Source organism: Musca domestica, unplaced genomic scaffold, assembly GCF_030504385.1.
Source record: "Musca domestica strain aabys unplaced genomic scaffold, Musca_domestica.polishedcontigs.V.1.1 110, whole genome shotgun sequence".
In the NCBI taxonomy this organism is placed as follows: Eukaryota; Metazoa; Arthropoda; class Insecta; order Diptera; family Muscidae; genus Musca; species Musca domestica.
This window is the reverse complement of record NW_026712134.1, coordinates 596,819-611,868: the sequence shown is the minus strand read 5'-3', so window position 1 is coordinate 611,868 and position 15,050 is coordinate 596,819. Positions and strand designations below refer to the sequence as shown.

The following is a 15,050-nucleotide window of genomic DNA, read 5'->3' as shown; positions in this document are numbered from 1 at the left end:
CGTTTATTAATTCATGGAAAAAATAATTTTTAAAAAATCCACGTTTATCTGGGAATTCAAAAAATAATTTTTAAAAAATCCACGTTTATTGAAGAACCTCAAAAAATAATTTTTAAAAAATCTACGTTTATTGAAGAACCTCAAAAAATATTTTTTAAAAAATCCACGTTTATTAAGGTCTTAAAAAAATAATTTTTAAAAAATCTACGTTTATTGAAGAACCTCAAAAAATAATTTTTAAAAAAATCCACGTTTATTAAGGTCTTAAAAAAATAAATTTTAAAAAATCTACGTTTATTGAAGAACCTCAAAAAATAATTTTTAAAAAAATCCACGTTTATTAAGGTCTTAAAAAAATAAATTTTAAAAAATCCACGTTTATTAAGGTCTTAAAAAAAATAAATATTAAAAAATCCACGTTTATTAAGGTCTTATAAAAATAAATTTTAAAAAATCCACGTTTATTAAGGCCTTAAAAAAATAAATTTTAAAAAATTCACGTTTATTGAAGGAGTTCAAAAAATAATTTTTAAAAAATTCACGTTTATTGAAGGAGTTCAAAAAATAATTTTTGAAAAATCCACATTTATTAAGGTCTTAAAAAAAATAAATTTTAAAAAATCTACGTTTATTGAAGAACCTCAAAAAATAAATTTTAAAAAATCCACGTATATTGTGGGACCTCAAAAAATATTTTTAAAAAATTCACGTTTATTGTGGGACCTCAAAAAATATTTTAAAAAAATTCACGTTTATTGTGGGGCCTCAAAAATTATTTCTTAAAAAATCCACGTTTATTTTGGGACCTGCAAAAATAATTTTTAAAAAATCCACGTTTTTTGAAGGACCTTCAAAAATAATTCTTTAAAAATCCACGTTTATTGAAGGACATCAAAAACAAATTTTTAAAAAATCCACGTTTATTGAAGGACATCAAAAAATAATTTTTAAAAAATCCAGGATTATAAAAGACCTCAAAAAATAATTTTTTAAAAATCAAAGTTTAATGAGGTCTTCAAAAAATAATTTTTTAAAAAAAATCCACGTTTATTAATTTACAGCAAAAAATAATTTTTTAAAAAAAAATCCACGTTTATTAATTTACAGCAAAAAATAATTTTTTTAAGAAAAAATCCACGTTTATTAATTTACAGCAAGAAATAATTTTTAAGAAATCCACGTACATTAAATATCTCAAAAAATAATTTTTAAAAAATCCACGTATATTAAATATCTCAAAAAATAATTTTTAAAAATCCACGTTTATTAATTCATGGAAAAAATAATTTTTAAAAAATCCACGTTTATTAATTCATGGAAAAAATAATTTTTAAAAAGTCAACGTTTATTAATTCATAGAAAAAATAATTTTTAAAAAAATCCACGTTTATTAATTCATGGAAAAAATAATTTTTAAAAAATCCACGTTTTTTGAAGGAGCTCAAAAAATAATTTTTAAAAAATCCACGTTTATCTGGGAACTCAAAAATAATTTTTAAAAAATCCACGTTCATGGAAAAAATAATTTTTAAAAAATCCACGTTCATGGAAAAAATAATTTTTAAAAAATCCACGTTTATCTGGGAACTCAAAAATAATTTTTAAAAAATCCACGTTTATCTGGGAACTCAAAAATAATTTTTAAAAAATCCACGTTTATCTGGGAACTCAAAAATAATTTTTAAAAAATCCACGTTTATTAATTCATGGAAAAAATAATTTTTAAAAAATCCACGTTTATTAATTCATGGAAAAAATAATTTTTAAAAAATCCACGTTTATTAATTCATGGAAAAAATAATTTTTAAAAAATCCACGTTTATTAGTTCATGGAAAAAATAATTTTTAAAAAATCCACGTTTATTAATTCATGGAAAAAATAATTTTTAAAAAATCCACGTTTATTAATTCATGGAAAAAATAATTTTTAAAAAATCCACGTTTATTAATTCATGGAAAAAATAATTTTTAAAAAATCCACGTTTATTAATTCATGGAAAAAATAATTTTTAAAAAATCCACGTTTGTTGAAGGAGCTTAAAAAATAATTTTTAAAAAATCCACGTTTATTAAAGGACCTCAAAAAATGATTTTTAAAAAATCGACGTTTGTTGAAGGAGCTTAAAAAATAATTTTTAAAAAATCCACGTTTGTTGAAGGAGCTTAAAAAATAATTTTTAAAAAATCCACGTTTATTGAAGGACCTCAAAAAATAATTTTTAAATAATCCACGTTTATTAAAGGACCTCAAAGGTAATTTTTAAAAAATCCCCGTTTTTCAAGAACCCTAAAAAATAATTTTTGAAGAATTGAAGTTTATTTTTTGAATTTTCCTTAAAATCTGCAACATTCTTTAAGGAGCATGAACTCTCTGCAATGTTTAGTTTGCATTTTTGCCCAACATTTTTGGCACTCAGCATTTATGCTTGTTGTTGTTGCACGGCCATGTAGCTGGCTCATTCAAAGTTGCCAAACAAAAACACGAAAAACTTCTGGTGGCCATAAATTTATTAAAATAAATATAGCATACTTTTCGGGGGTAGCCAGGAAGTAAGCTATTGGGTCACACTTTGAAATGCCGAAGTAATGGAATTTTTATGCATAAAACCAACCCTTTTTCCCGCACATAGGTTAGGCAGGGAGAAAAAACTTTGTCGTTTTTGAGGAATTTTTAAAATGTGTTGCATACTTTTGGGGAGTTGTTGGCATGATAAATTGGAGGGAAGGCAGTGCGACTTTTGATATTAATTTGAATTAGAAGTAAATTAAAGTCATGGATTTATATTATTTAAAAATTTACCATGTTGAACTTTAGGGCCTATTTGAGGGCTCCTTATGGTGTAAATTAATGTAGCATGATTTTAGGGGACAATGCTGAGGTTTTATGTTTCATAATAATAACTATAATTTCCACTTAGCTGGGTTTTTCACTTTGTTTTAGTTCACCCTTTTCATCGTTTGAACCATGCAATTTCCTGTTGCCTACTTTTAGGCGTTGCATGTAAATATATATTTGTTGCATAGAGTAGCCTGTGTTTTCAAGCTTTGAGTAGAGTAATGTAGGAAATATTTGTTTTTGTGATTTTTTGTATGGCTTCATTATGCCTGTATTTCTTGGCAAATCGTTCTCCTCACTTCCATGGCTGTCGCTCCTCTACTCCGTTCGGAAAATTCTTGAAAATTATAATGTGCAAATGAATGTGAATATTCAAACAACAACTACAATAATAATAATAATCATGCTTCAAATGTAGCAACATACAACGATGCTTGAGGTTATTCCGCAAATGAATGAAAAACGAAGTGAAAGCAAAGCAAAGTCGAATAAAAGAAGAAGCAGTGGGAGGAAAATGAACACACAACTAGCAATAGGTATTTTTTTACAAAGAAGAACTTTTACAATTGCACTAATTTGCAACAAATGCCAGTTCTCTGTCTCTCCGCTTCGAGAGGAGGTGCAAACTTGAAGATGTTGTGTTATGAAACCATAAAGTTTAGGCATTAAATGAAACTTGATGAGAGTTTGGGGAATTATGGGATTTAAAGATTTTTCGAATGATCAAAGAAGGAAGGCATACTTTTAGGCTTAAAAATAGTATTTTACAAAAGATGATTAAATTTTTTCTATGAATTAATAAACTTGGATTTTTTAAAAACTATTTTTTGATGTCCTTCAATAAACCTGGATTTTTAAAAATTATTTTTTGAGCTTTTTGATAAAACTAGATTTTTTTAAAAATTATTTTTCGAGGTCCTTCAATAAACGTGGATTTTTTAAAAATTATTTTTTGAAGAACTCAATAAACGTGGATTTTATAAAAATTATTTTTTGAAGACTTCAATTAACGTGGATTTTTTAAAAAATTATTTTTTTGAAATCCTTCAATAAACGTGGATTTTTTAAAAATTATTTTTTGAAGACCTCAATAAACGTGGATTTTTTAAAAATTATTTTTTGAAGACCTCAATAAACGTGGATTTTTTAAAAATTATTTTTTGAAGACCTCAATAAACGTGGATTTTTTAAAAATTATTTTTTTAAGACCTCTATAAACGTGGAATTTTTAAAAATTATTTTTTGAAGACCTCAATAAACGTGGATTTTTTAAAAATTATTTTTTGAAGACCTCAATAAACGTGGATTTTTTAAAAATTATTTTTTGAAGACCTCAATAAACGTGGATTTTTTAAAAATTATTTTTTTAAGACCTCAATAAACGTGGATTTTCAAAGAAATATTTTTTCAATGAATTAATAAACGTGGATTTTTTAAAAATTATTTTTTGAGGTCCTTGATAAACGTGGATATTTTAAAAATTATTTTTTGAAGACCTCAATAAACGTGGATTTTCAAAGAAATATTTTTTCAATGAATTAATAAACGTGGATTTTTTAAAAATTATTTTTTGACGTCCTTCAATAAACGTGGAATTTTAAAAAATTATTTTTTGACGTCCTTCAATAAACGTGGAATTTTTAAAAATTATTTTTTGACGTCCTTCAATAAACGTGGATTTTTTAAAAATTATTTTTTCAATACCTCAATAAACGTGGATTTTTTAAAAATTATTTTTTCAATACCTCAATAAACGTGGATTTTTTAAAAATTATTTTTTCAATACCTCAATAAACGTGGATTTTTTAAAAATTATTTTTTGAAGACCTCAATAAACGTGGATTTTTTAAAAATTATTTTTTGAAGACCTCAATAAAAGTGGATTTTTTAAAAATTATTTTTTGAAGACCTCAATAAACGTGGATTTTTTAAAAATTATTTTTTGAAGACCTCAATAAACGTGGATTTTTTAAAAATTATTTTTTGAAGACCTCAATAAAAGTGGATTTTTTAAAAATTATTTTTTGAAGACCTCAATAAACGTGGATTTTTTAAAAATTATTTTTTGAAGACCTCAATAAACGTGGATTTTTTAAAAATTATTTTTTGAAGACCTCAATAAAAGTGGATTTTTTAAAAATTATTTTTTGAATACCTCAATAAACGTGGATTTTTTAAAAATTAGTTTTTGAAGTCCTTCAATAAACGTGGATTTTTTAAAAATTATTTTTTGAATACCTCAATAAACGTGGATTTTTTAAAAATTATTTTTTGAAGACCTCAATAAACGTGGATTTTTTAAAAATTATTTTTTGAGGTCCTCCAATAAAAGTGGATTTTTTAAAATTATTTTTTGAAGACCTCAATAAACGTGGATTTTTTAAAAATTATTTTTTTAAATCCTTCAATAAACGTGGATTTTTTTAAAAATTATTTTTTGACGACCTCAATAAACGTGGATTTTTTAAAAATTATTTTTTCAAGACCTCTATAAACATGGATTTTTTAAAAATTATTTTTTGACGACCTCAATAAACGTGGATTTTTTAAAATTATTTTTTGAAGACCTCAATAAACGTGGATTTTTTAAAAATTATTTTTTTGAGGTCCTCCAATAAAAGTGGATTTTTTAAAAATTATTTTTTGAAGACCTCAATAAACGTGGTTTTATAAAAATTATTTTTTGAATACCTCAATAAACGTGGATTTTTTAAAATTATTTTTTGAGCTCTTTGATAAACGTGGATTTTTTAAAAATTATTTTTTGAGGTTCTTCAATAAACGTGGATTTTTTAAAAATTATTTTTTGAAGTTTCTAACGAACGTGGATTTTTTTAAAATTATGTTTTGAAGTTTCTAACGAACGTGGATTTTTTAAAAATTATTTTTGAGGTTCTTCAATAAACGTGGATTTTTTAAAAATTATTTTTTGAAGTTTCTAACGAACGTGGATTTTTTTAAAATTATTTTTTGAAGTTTCTAACGAACGTGGATTTTTTTTTAAATTATTTTTTGAAGTTTCTAACGAACGTGGATTTTTTAAAAATTATTTTTTGAGGTTCTTCAATAAACGTGGATTTTTTAAAAATTATTTTTTGAAGTTTCTAACGAACGTGGATTTTTTAAAAATTATTTTTTGAAGTTTCTAACGAACGTGGATTTTTTAAAAATTATTTTTTGAGGTTCTTCAATAAACGTGGATTTTTTAAAAATTATTTTTTGAAGTTTCTAACGAACGTGGATTTTTTAAAAATTATTTTTTGAAGTTTCTAACGAACGTGGATTTTTTAAAAATTATTTTTTGAGGTTCTTCAATAAACGTGGATTTTTTAAAAATTATTTTTTGAAGTTTCTAACGAACGTGGATTTTTTAAAAATTATTTTTTGAAGTTTCTAACGAACGTGGATTTTTTAAAAATTATTTTTTGAAGTTTCTAACGAACGTGGATTTTTTAAAAATTATTTTTTGAAGTTTCTAACGAACGTGGATTTTTTAAAAATTATTTTTGAAGTTTCTAACGAACGTGGATTTTTTAAAAATTATTTTTTGAAGTTTCTAACGAACGTGGATTTTTAAAAATTATTTTTTGAAGTTTCTAACGAACGTGGATTTTTTAAAAATTATTTTTTGAAGTTTCTAACGAAAGTGGATTTTTTAAAAATTATTTTTTGAAGTTTCTAACGAACGTGGATTTTTTAAAAATTATTTTTTGAAGTTTCTAACGAACGTGGATTTTTTAAAAATTATTTTTTGAAGTTTCTAACGAACGTGGATTTTTTAAAAATTATTTTTTGAAGTTTCTAACGAACGTGGATTTTTTAAAAATTATTTTTTGAAGTTTCTAACGAACGTGGATTTTTTAAAAATTATTTTTTGAAGTTTCTAACGAACGTGGATTTTTTAAAAATTATTTTTTTAAGGTTCGCCAATAAACGTGGATTTTTTTAAAAATTATTTTTTGAGGTTCTTCAATAAACGTGGATTTTTTAAAAATTATTTTTTGAAGTTTCTAACGAACGTGGATTTTTTTAAAATTATTTTTTGAAGTTTCTAAAGAACCTGGAGTTTTTAAAAATGTATTTTAGAGGTTCTTCAATAAACGTGGATTTTTTAAAAATTATTTTTTGAAGTTTCTAACGAACGTGGATTTTTTTAAAATTATTTTTTGAAGACCTCAATAAACGTGGATTTTGTAAAAATTATTTTTTGAGCTCCTTGATAAACGTGGATTTTTTAAAAATTATTTTTTGAGCTCCTTGATAAACGTGGATTTTTTGAAAATTATTTTTTGAGCTCCTTGATAAACGTGGATTTTTTAAAAATTATTTTTTGAAGACCTCAATAAACGTGGATTTTTTAAAAATTATTTTTTGAGCTCCTTGATAAACGTGGATTTTTTGAAAATTATTTTTTGAGCTCCTTGATAAACGTGGATTTTTGAAAAATTATTTTTTGAGGTCCTTTAATAAACGTGGATCTTTTAAAAATTATATTTTTAAGGTCCTTCAATAAACGTGGATTTTTTAAAAATTATTTTTTGAGGTCCTTCAATAAACGTGGATTATTTAAAAATTATTTTTTGAGGTACTTCAATAAATGTGGATTTTTTAAAAATTATTTTTTGAGGTACTTCAATAAACGTGGATTTTTTAAAAATTATTTTTTGAGGTACTTCAATAAACGTGGATTTTTTAAAAATTATTTTTCGAGGACAATAATAAACGTGGATTTTTTAAAAATTATTTTTCGAGGACAATAATAAACGTGGATTTTTTAAAAATTATTTTTCGAAGACAAGAGTAAACGTGGATTTTTTAAAAATTATTTTTCGAAGACAAGAGTAAACGTGGATTTTTTAAAAATTATTTTTTGAGGTACTTCAATAAACGTGGATTTTTTAAAAATTATTTTTTGAAGTTTCTAACGAACGTGGATTTTTTAAAAATTATTTTTTGAGCTCCTTGATAAACGTGGATTTTTTAAAAATTATTTTTTGTGGTCCTTGATAAACGTGGATTTTTTAAAAATTATTTTTTGAGCTCCTTGATAAACGTGGATTTTTTAAAAATTATTTTTTGAGCTCCTTGATAAACGTGGATTTTTTAAAAATTATTTTTTGAAGACCTCAATAAACGTGGATTTTGTAAAAATTATTTTTTCAGCTCCTTGATGAACGTGGATTTTTTAAAAATTATTTTTTGTGGTCCTTGATAAACGTGGATTTTTTTAAAAATTATTTTTTAGCTCCTTGATAAACGTGGATTTTTTAAAAATTATTTTTTGAGCTCCTTGATAAACGTGGATTTTTTAAAAATTATTTTTTGAGCTCCTTGATAAACGTGGATTTTTTAAAAATTATTTTTTGAGCTCCTTGATAAACGTGGATTTTTTAAAAATTATTTTTTGAGCTCCTTGATAAACGTGGATTTTTTAAAAATTATTTTTTGAGCTCCTTGATAAACGTGGATTTTTTAAAAATTATTTTTCTCGATGTAGCCAAATTCCAAATAAATGAATTGACGTCACAGCCATCTTCTTCAATATCATCATAATGAACATCCTCGATGTTTTCTCATTTATTTCTCATTTGATTTAATTGTCTTCTCCTCAAAGTCAATCAATTTCAATTTTCTATGTCCTGCCATGGCTGGGATGGAGAGAGGTGGCGGAGATTTTGGTCCATTTGCGGCATCAAACATTTCAATAGAAAAATCTTCGATTTTTAGACATCGAAAAAGCTTTTTATTTATTTTTGTTTGTTTTGCAACACCCACTCATACCCAGACATATATACCCCTCTCTCCATCCCTGCCATTAAAAGGCTAATTAGCAGCCCAGCATTCCTGTAAAGAATACCAAAAGGGCCACCCATTGCCTACAACTGTAGGTGGCTTCTCCTCGATGTGTGCCTGTGTGTGTGAAGGACCTAACATTGAAAAGCGATCTATTGAATTGTATCCTTTTTGTTGTTCTTGTATTCACATTTGTAGGACATAAAAGCATTTAGAGAATGTCTTCTTGTTAAACAACAATTACAACAACACAAAATGTGTGCTTCAAAAACGTTTTAATTAAATTAAGTGTAGGAAATTGAAATGAACAAGAGGGCAGGAACAATATGTTCAGTGAAGATGCTTTCAAGGGGTATTTGAGATGCATACTTTTAGGCAAAACAAATAGGCAAACATATGTTCTCTCATGGGGTTCGTAGGAGTGAGAAAATGAGCACACAATTAAGGTCAATAAAAACTAAATAAATAAATATTTAAATGGAAAGGTTTAAAGGATTCTTTTTCATGACAGAAAAACTATTTTTATAAAATCCAAAAAGATATTTTTTATTTTTTGAAACCAATAAGAAACGTAGATTTTTTAAAAATTATTTTTTGAGGTCCTCAATAAACGTGTATTTTTTAAAAATATATTTTCGAGGTCCTTCAATAAACGTGGATTTTTTTAAAAATTATTTTTTGAGGTCCTTCAATAAACGTGGATTTTTTAAAAATTATTTTTTGAGGTCCTTCAATAAACGTGGATTTTTTAAAAATTATTTTTTGAGGTACTTCAATAAACGTGGATTTTTTAAAAATTATTTTTTGAGGTACTTCAATAAACGTGGATTTTTTAAAAATTATTTTTTGAGGTACTTCAATAAACGTGGATTTTTTAAAAATTATTTTTTCCTGTGAATTAATAAACGTGGATTTTTTAAAAATTATTTTTTCCATGAATTAATAAACATGGATTTTTTAAAAATTATTTTTTTCATGAATTAATAAACGTGGATTTTTTAAAAATTATTTTTTTCATGAATTAATAAACGTGGATTTTTTAAAAATTATTTTTTCCTGTGAATTAATAAACGTGGATTTTTTAAAAATTATTTTTGCTCTGAAATAATAAACGTGGATTTTTTAAATTTTTTTTGCTGTGAAATAATAAACGTGGATTTTTTAAAAATTTTTTTTGCTGTGAAATAATAAACGTGGATTTTTTAAAAATTATTTTTGCTCTGAAATAATAAACGTGGATTTTTTAAAAATTATTTTTGCTCTGAAATAATAAACGTGGATTTTTTAAAAATTATTTTTGCTCTGAAATAATAAACGTGGATTTTTTAAAAATTATTTTTTCCTGTGAATTAATAAACGTGGATTTTTTAAAAATTATTTTTTCCATGAATTAATAAACTTGGATTTTTTAAAAATTATTTTTTCCATGAATTAATAAATGTGGATTTTTTAAAAATTATTTTTTTTCTGTGAATTAATGAACGTGGATTTTTTAAAAATTATTTTTTCAATGAATTAATAAACGTGGATTTTTTAAAAATTATTTTTTCAATGAATTAATAAATGTGGATTTTTTTAAAAATTATTTTTTCAATGAATTAATGAACGTGGATTTTTTAAAAATTATTTTTTCAATGAATTAATAAACGTGGATTTTTTAAAAATTATTTTTTCAATGAATTAATAAACGTGGATTTTTTAAAAATTATTTTTTCAATGAATTAATAAACGTGGATTTTTTAAAAATTATTTTTTCAGTGAATTAATAAACGTGGATTTTTTAAAAATTATTTTTGCTGTGAAATAATAAACGTGGATTTTTTAAAAATTATTTTTTCCTGTGAATTTATAAACGTGGATTTTTTAAAAATTATTTTTGCTGTGAAATAATAAACGTGGATTTTTTAAAAATTATTTTTTCCTGTGAATTTATAAACGTGGATTTTTTAAAAATTATTTTTGCTGTGAAATAATAAACGTGGATTTTTTAAAAATTATTTTTGCTGTGAAATAATAAACGTGGATTTTTTAAAAATTATTTTTTCCTGTGAATTTATAAACGTGGATTTTTTAAAAATTATTTTTGCTGTGAAATAATAAACGTGGATTTTTTAAAAATTATTTTTTCCTGTGAATTTATAAACGTGGATTTTTTAAAAATTATTTTTGCTGTGAAATAATAAACGTGGATTTTTTAAAAATTATTTTTGCTGTGAAATAATAAACGTGGATTTTTTAAAAATTATTTTTTCCTGTGAATTTATAAACGTGGATTTTTTAAAAATTATTTTTTCCTGTGAATTTATAAACGTGGATTTTTTAAAAATTATTTTTGCTGTGAAATAATAAACGTGGATTTTTTAAAAATTATTTTTTCCTGTGAATTTATAAACGTGGATTTTTTAAAAATTATTTTTGCTGTGAAATAATAAACGTGGATTTTTTAAAAATTATTTTTGCTGTGAAATAATAAACGTGGATTTTTTAAAAATTATTTTTGCTGTGAAATAATAAACGTGGATTTTTTAAAAATTATTTTTGCTGTGAAATAATAAACGTGGATTTTTTAAAAATTATTTTTTCCTGTGAATTTATAAACGTGGATTTTTTAAAAATTATTTTTGCTGTGAAATAATAAACGTGGATTTTTTAAAAATTATTTTTGCTGTGAAATAATAAACGTGGATTTTTTAAAAATTATTTTTTCCTGTGAATTTATAAACGTGGATTTTTTAAAAATTATTTTTGCTGTGAAATAATAAACGTGGATTTTTTAAAAATTATTTTTTCCTGTGAATTTATAAACGTGGATTTTTTAAAAATTATTTTTGCTGTGAAATAATAAACGTGGATTTTTTAAAAATTATTTTTGCTGTGAAATAATAAACGTGGATTTTTTAAAAATTATTTTTTCCTGTGAATTTATAAACGTGGATTTTTTAAAAATTATTTTTGCTGTGAAATAATAAACGTGGATTTTTTAAAAATTATTTTTTCCTGTGAATTTATAAACGTGGATTTTTTAAAAATTATTTTTGCTGTGAAATAATAAACGTGGATTTTTTAAAAATTATTTTTTCCTGTGAATTTATAAACGTGGATTTTTTAAAAATTATTTTTGCTGTGAAATAATAAACGTGGATTTTTTAAAAATTATTTTTGCTGTGAAATAATAAACGTGGATTTTTTAAAAATTATTTTTGCTGTGAAATAATAAACGTGGATTTTTTAAAAATTATTTTTGCTGTGAAATAATAAACGTGGATTTTTTAAAAATTATTTTTTCCTGTGAATTTATAAACGTGGATTTTTTAAAAATTATTTTTGCTGTGAAATAATAAACGTGGATTTTTTAAAAATTATTTTTTGAATACCTTAATAAACGTGGTTTGTATTAAAAATTATTTTTCGAAGTCCATAATAAACGCCGATTTTTTAAAAATTATTTTTTGGAGACCTTAACAAACGCCGATTTTTAAAAATTATTTTTTGGAGACCTTAATAAACGTCGATTTTTTAAAAATTTATTTTTGAGGTCCTTGACAAACGTGGATTTTTTAAAAATTATTTTTTGAGGTCCTTCAATAAACGTGGATTTTTCAAAAATTATTTTTTGAAGTCCTTCAATAAACGTGGATTTTTTAAAAATTATTTTTTGAAGTCCTTCAATTAACGTGGATTTTTTAAAAATTATTTTTTGAAGTCCTTCAATAAACGTGGATTTTTTAAAAATTATTTTTTGGAGTCCTTCAATAAACGTGGATTTTTTAAAAATTATTTTTTGAAGTCCTTCAATAAACGTGGATTTTTTAAAAAAAATATTTTTTTGATGTCTTTCAATAAACGTGGATTTTTTAAAAATTATTTTTTGAAGTCCTTCAATAAACGTGGATTTTTTAAAAATTATTTTTTCCTGTGAATTTATAAACGTGGATTTTTCAAAAATTATTTTTGTTAAGAATTAATGAGTGTGGATTTTTTAAAAATTATTTTTTCCTGTGAATTTATAAACGTGGATTTTTCAAAAATTATTTTTGTTAAGAATTAATGAGTGTGGATTTTTTAAAAATTATTTTTGTGATTGTCCTCTCTCAAACCATATGGTGTCCATATTGTTTTGTATTTCTTCAGGCTTTTGTTTATTTTGGTTGGGGAAAAATATGGGCCACCAGGATATGTTTTGTGTATTTTTGTTTTTTTTTGTTGCTTCCCATTCAACTTACCCCAAACATGTGGACACCAGGCTGGAGGTGCTTCTGGTCGTATTGCCTGTCAATTTATTTGACTTGGACGTTCCCAGGCAAGAACCCATAATCTCGGCACCTAATGATAGATGGTGGGTTCCGGCTGTTCAGAAAAAAATGGCTCTTCTTGGCTGTGGTGGCAGGACTAGGCCTGGCTGTTACAGGAAACTATTTTCACATGATGTGGCCCGGGGGCGTTGGGGACCAGCAAACATTGTTGACATGCCACCAGAGGTGGCAGGATGCGTTGCACGGATATTAAACACACGGGGGAATGTTTTCAACGATTTTTGTTGTTGTAGTTGTTGGTGGATCTGACAATTTTTTTCATAACATTTTATCCTCTTTCTCTTTGCCTGGTATCTGTATTCTGTTTTGGTTTTTTCTCTTTGTTTTTTTTCGACTTATCTACTTAACCTTGATATTGCTTTGAAATAACAACAAATCCAATGGAATTTTACAAAAACAACAAGAAGTTTTTCCACAACGTTTTTTTTTTTTTTGGTTTTAACGCAAATTTTGTAACGAACGAGCGAACGAACGGACGAACGGCGTAACAACAAAAACAAATTCCGAAACGAAGTTGTGTCTCGCGCCTCGCTCCCCGCTGAGAGCCCCGCAATAGGTCAAGGATTTCAATTCACCAAACAATCGGAATTTGTTGAAAAGCCCTTAAGGTAACTCCAATAAAGGCAGGAAGGGAGAGAGCGAGAGAAAGGGAGAAAAAAAAAAAAAAAAACAAAAGAAACTTGGAAACCATTTCGACGGCTTCACATGCCGACGACAACAATGGAAAATACGGATTGACTTTCACTTTCACCCAGGAACCTAGTGGCTGATTTTTACACTCCGGAAACGTAGGGGTGGAGTGTGTCTGTGTATTTCACTTGTGTTTGTTGTTATCCTTTTTAGTTGTAATTACACATCCTTTTTTCCAGTGAATATTTTTTAATGCTCTTTTTTCGCCCATACAATTACACAAAGGAGCAGCTCCCTTTGATTTTAGTTACGTTTGAGAAGAAGGAAAAAATAGAAATTACAACATTCCCGTTAGCTTTCCGAAATTATGTTTCAATGGTGGTGTACATCGTAGAGCGGTACCACAACTATTCCTATGCAATTCGCCAACTGCTGCACAGTATATGTAAGGCTCTCTCTCTCTCGGTTACGGTCGCACTCAGTGGCTCTCGTTGCTCTCCATAACAAATGTCAAAAGATTTAAATTCCTTTGCTGTCACAATCACAGCTGATTGTCAAAAGCTTCAAAAGCTCCAGCTTCCAGACTTACCAACCAAAAAATCCCAAGGAGCTTTTCAGCAAAAGCTGTGGGTTTTATGGAAGCCAAGTAGGAAAAAGTTTTGAATTCAAATTCCAGAAGTTTTTTTCAGAACCAAGAAAATTGGTTCTGGAATTTGAAAAACAAAAAATGTTGTTAAAACATTTCATGAGGACTTGAAAAATAATTCTTAAAAAATCCAAGTTTATTAATTCACAGGAAAAAATAATTTTTAAAAAATCCACGTTTATTAATTCACAGGAAAAAATAATTTTTAAAAAATCTAAAATTATTAATTCACATCCAAAAATAATTTTTAAAAAATCTAAAATTATTAATTCACATCCAAAAATAATTTTTAAAAAATCCACGTTTATTAATTCACAGGAAAAAATAATTTTTAAAAAATTCACGTTTATTAATTCACAGGAAAAAATAATTTTTAAAAAATCCACGTTTATTAATTCACAGGAAAAAATAATTTTTAAAAAATCTAAAATTATTAATTCACATCCAAAAATAATTTTTAAAAAATCCACGTTTATTAATTCACAGGAAAAAATAATTTTTAAAAAATCCACGTTTATTAATTCACAGGAAAAATAATTTTTAAAAAATCCACGTTTATTAATTCACAGGAAAAAATAATTTTTAAAAAATCCACGTTTATTAATTCACAGGAAAAAATAATTTTTAAAAAATCCACGTTTATTAATTCACAGGAAAAAATAATTTTTAAAAAATCCACGTTTATTAATTCACAGGAAAAAATAATTTTTAAAAAAATCCACGTTTATTAATTCACAGGAAAAAATAATTTTTAAAAAATCCACGTTTATTAATTCACAGGAAAAAATAATTTTTAAAAAAATCCACGTTTATTAATTCAAATGAAAAAATA

General features: G+C 24.7%; 1 protein-coding gene across 1 annotated transcript in view; it reads right to left on the bottom strand.

Moving 5' to 3' along the window:
• LOC101891678 (uncharacterized) overlaps positions 1 to 14,006 on the bottom strand; it is a 35,991-nt gene extending 21,985 nt beyond the window's left edge. Inside the window, exon 1 of the mRNA XM_059132125.1 lies at positions 12,853 to 14,006. Coding sequence (XP_058988108.1) covers positions 12,853 to 12,941 — 89 coding nt within the window. The 5' untranslated portion in view covers positions 12,942 to 14,006. The remainder of the gene's footprint in view (positions 1 to 12,852) is intronic.
• Positions 14,007 to 15,050: the final 1,044 nt, after the last annotated feature.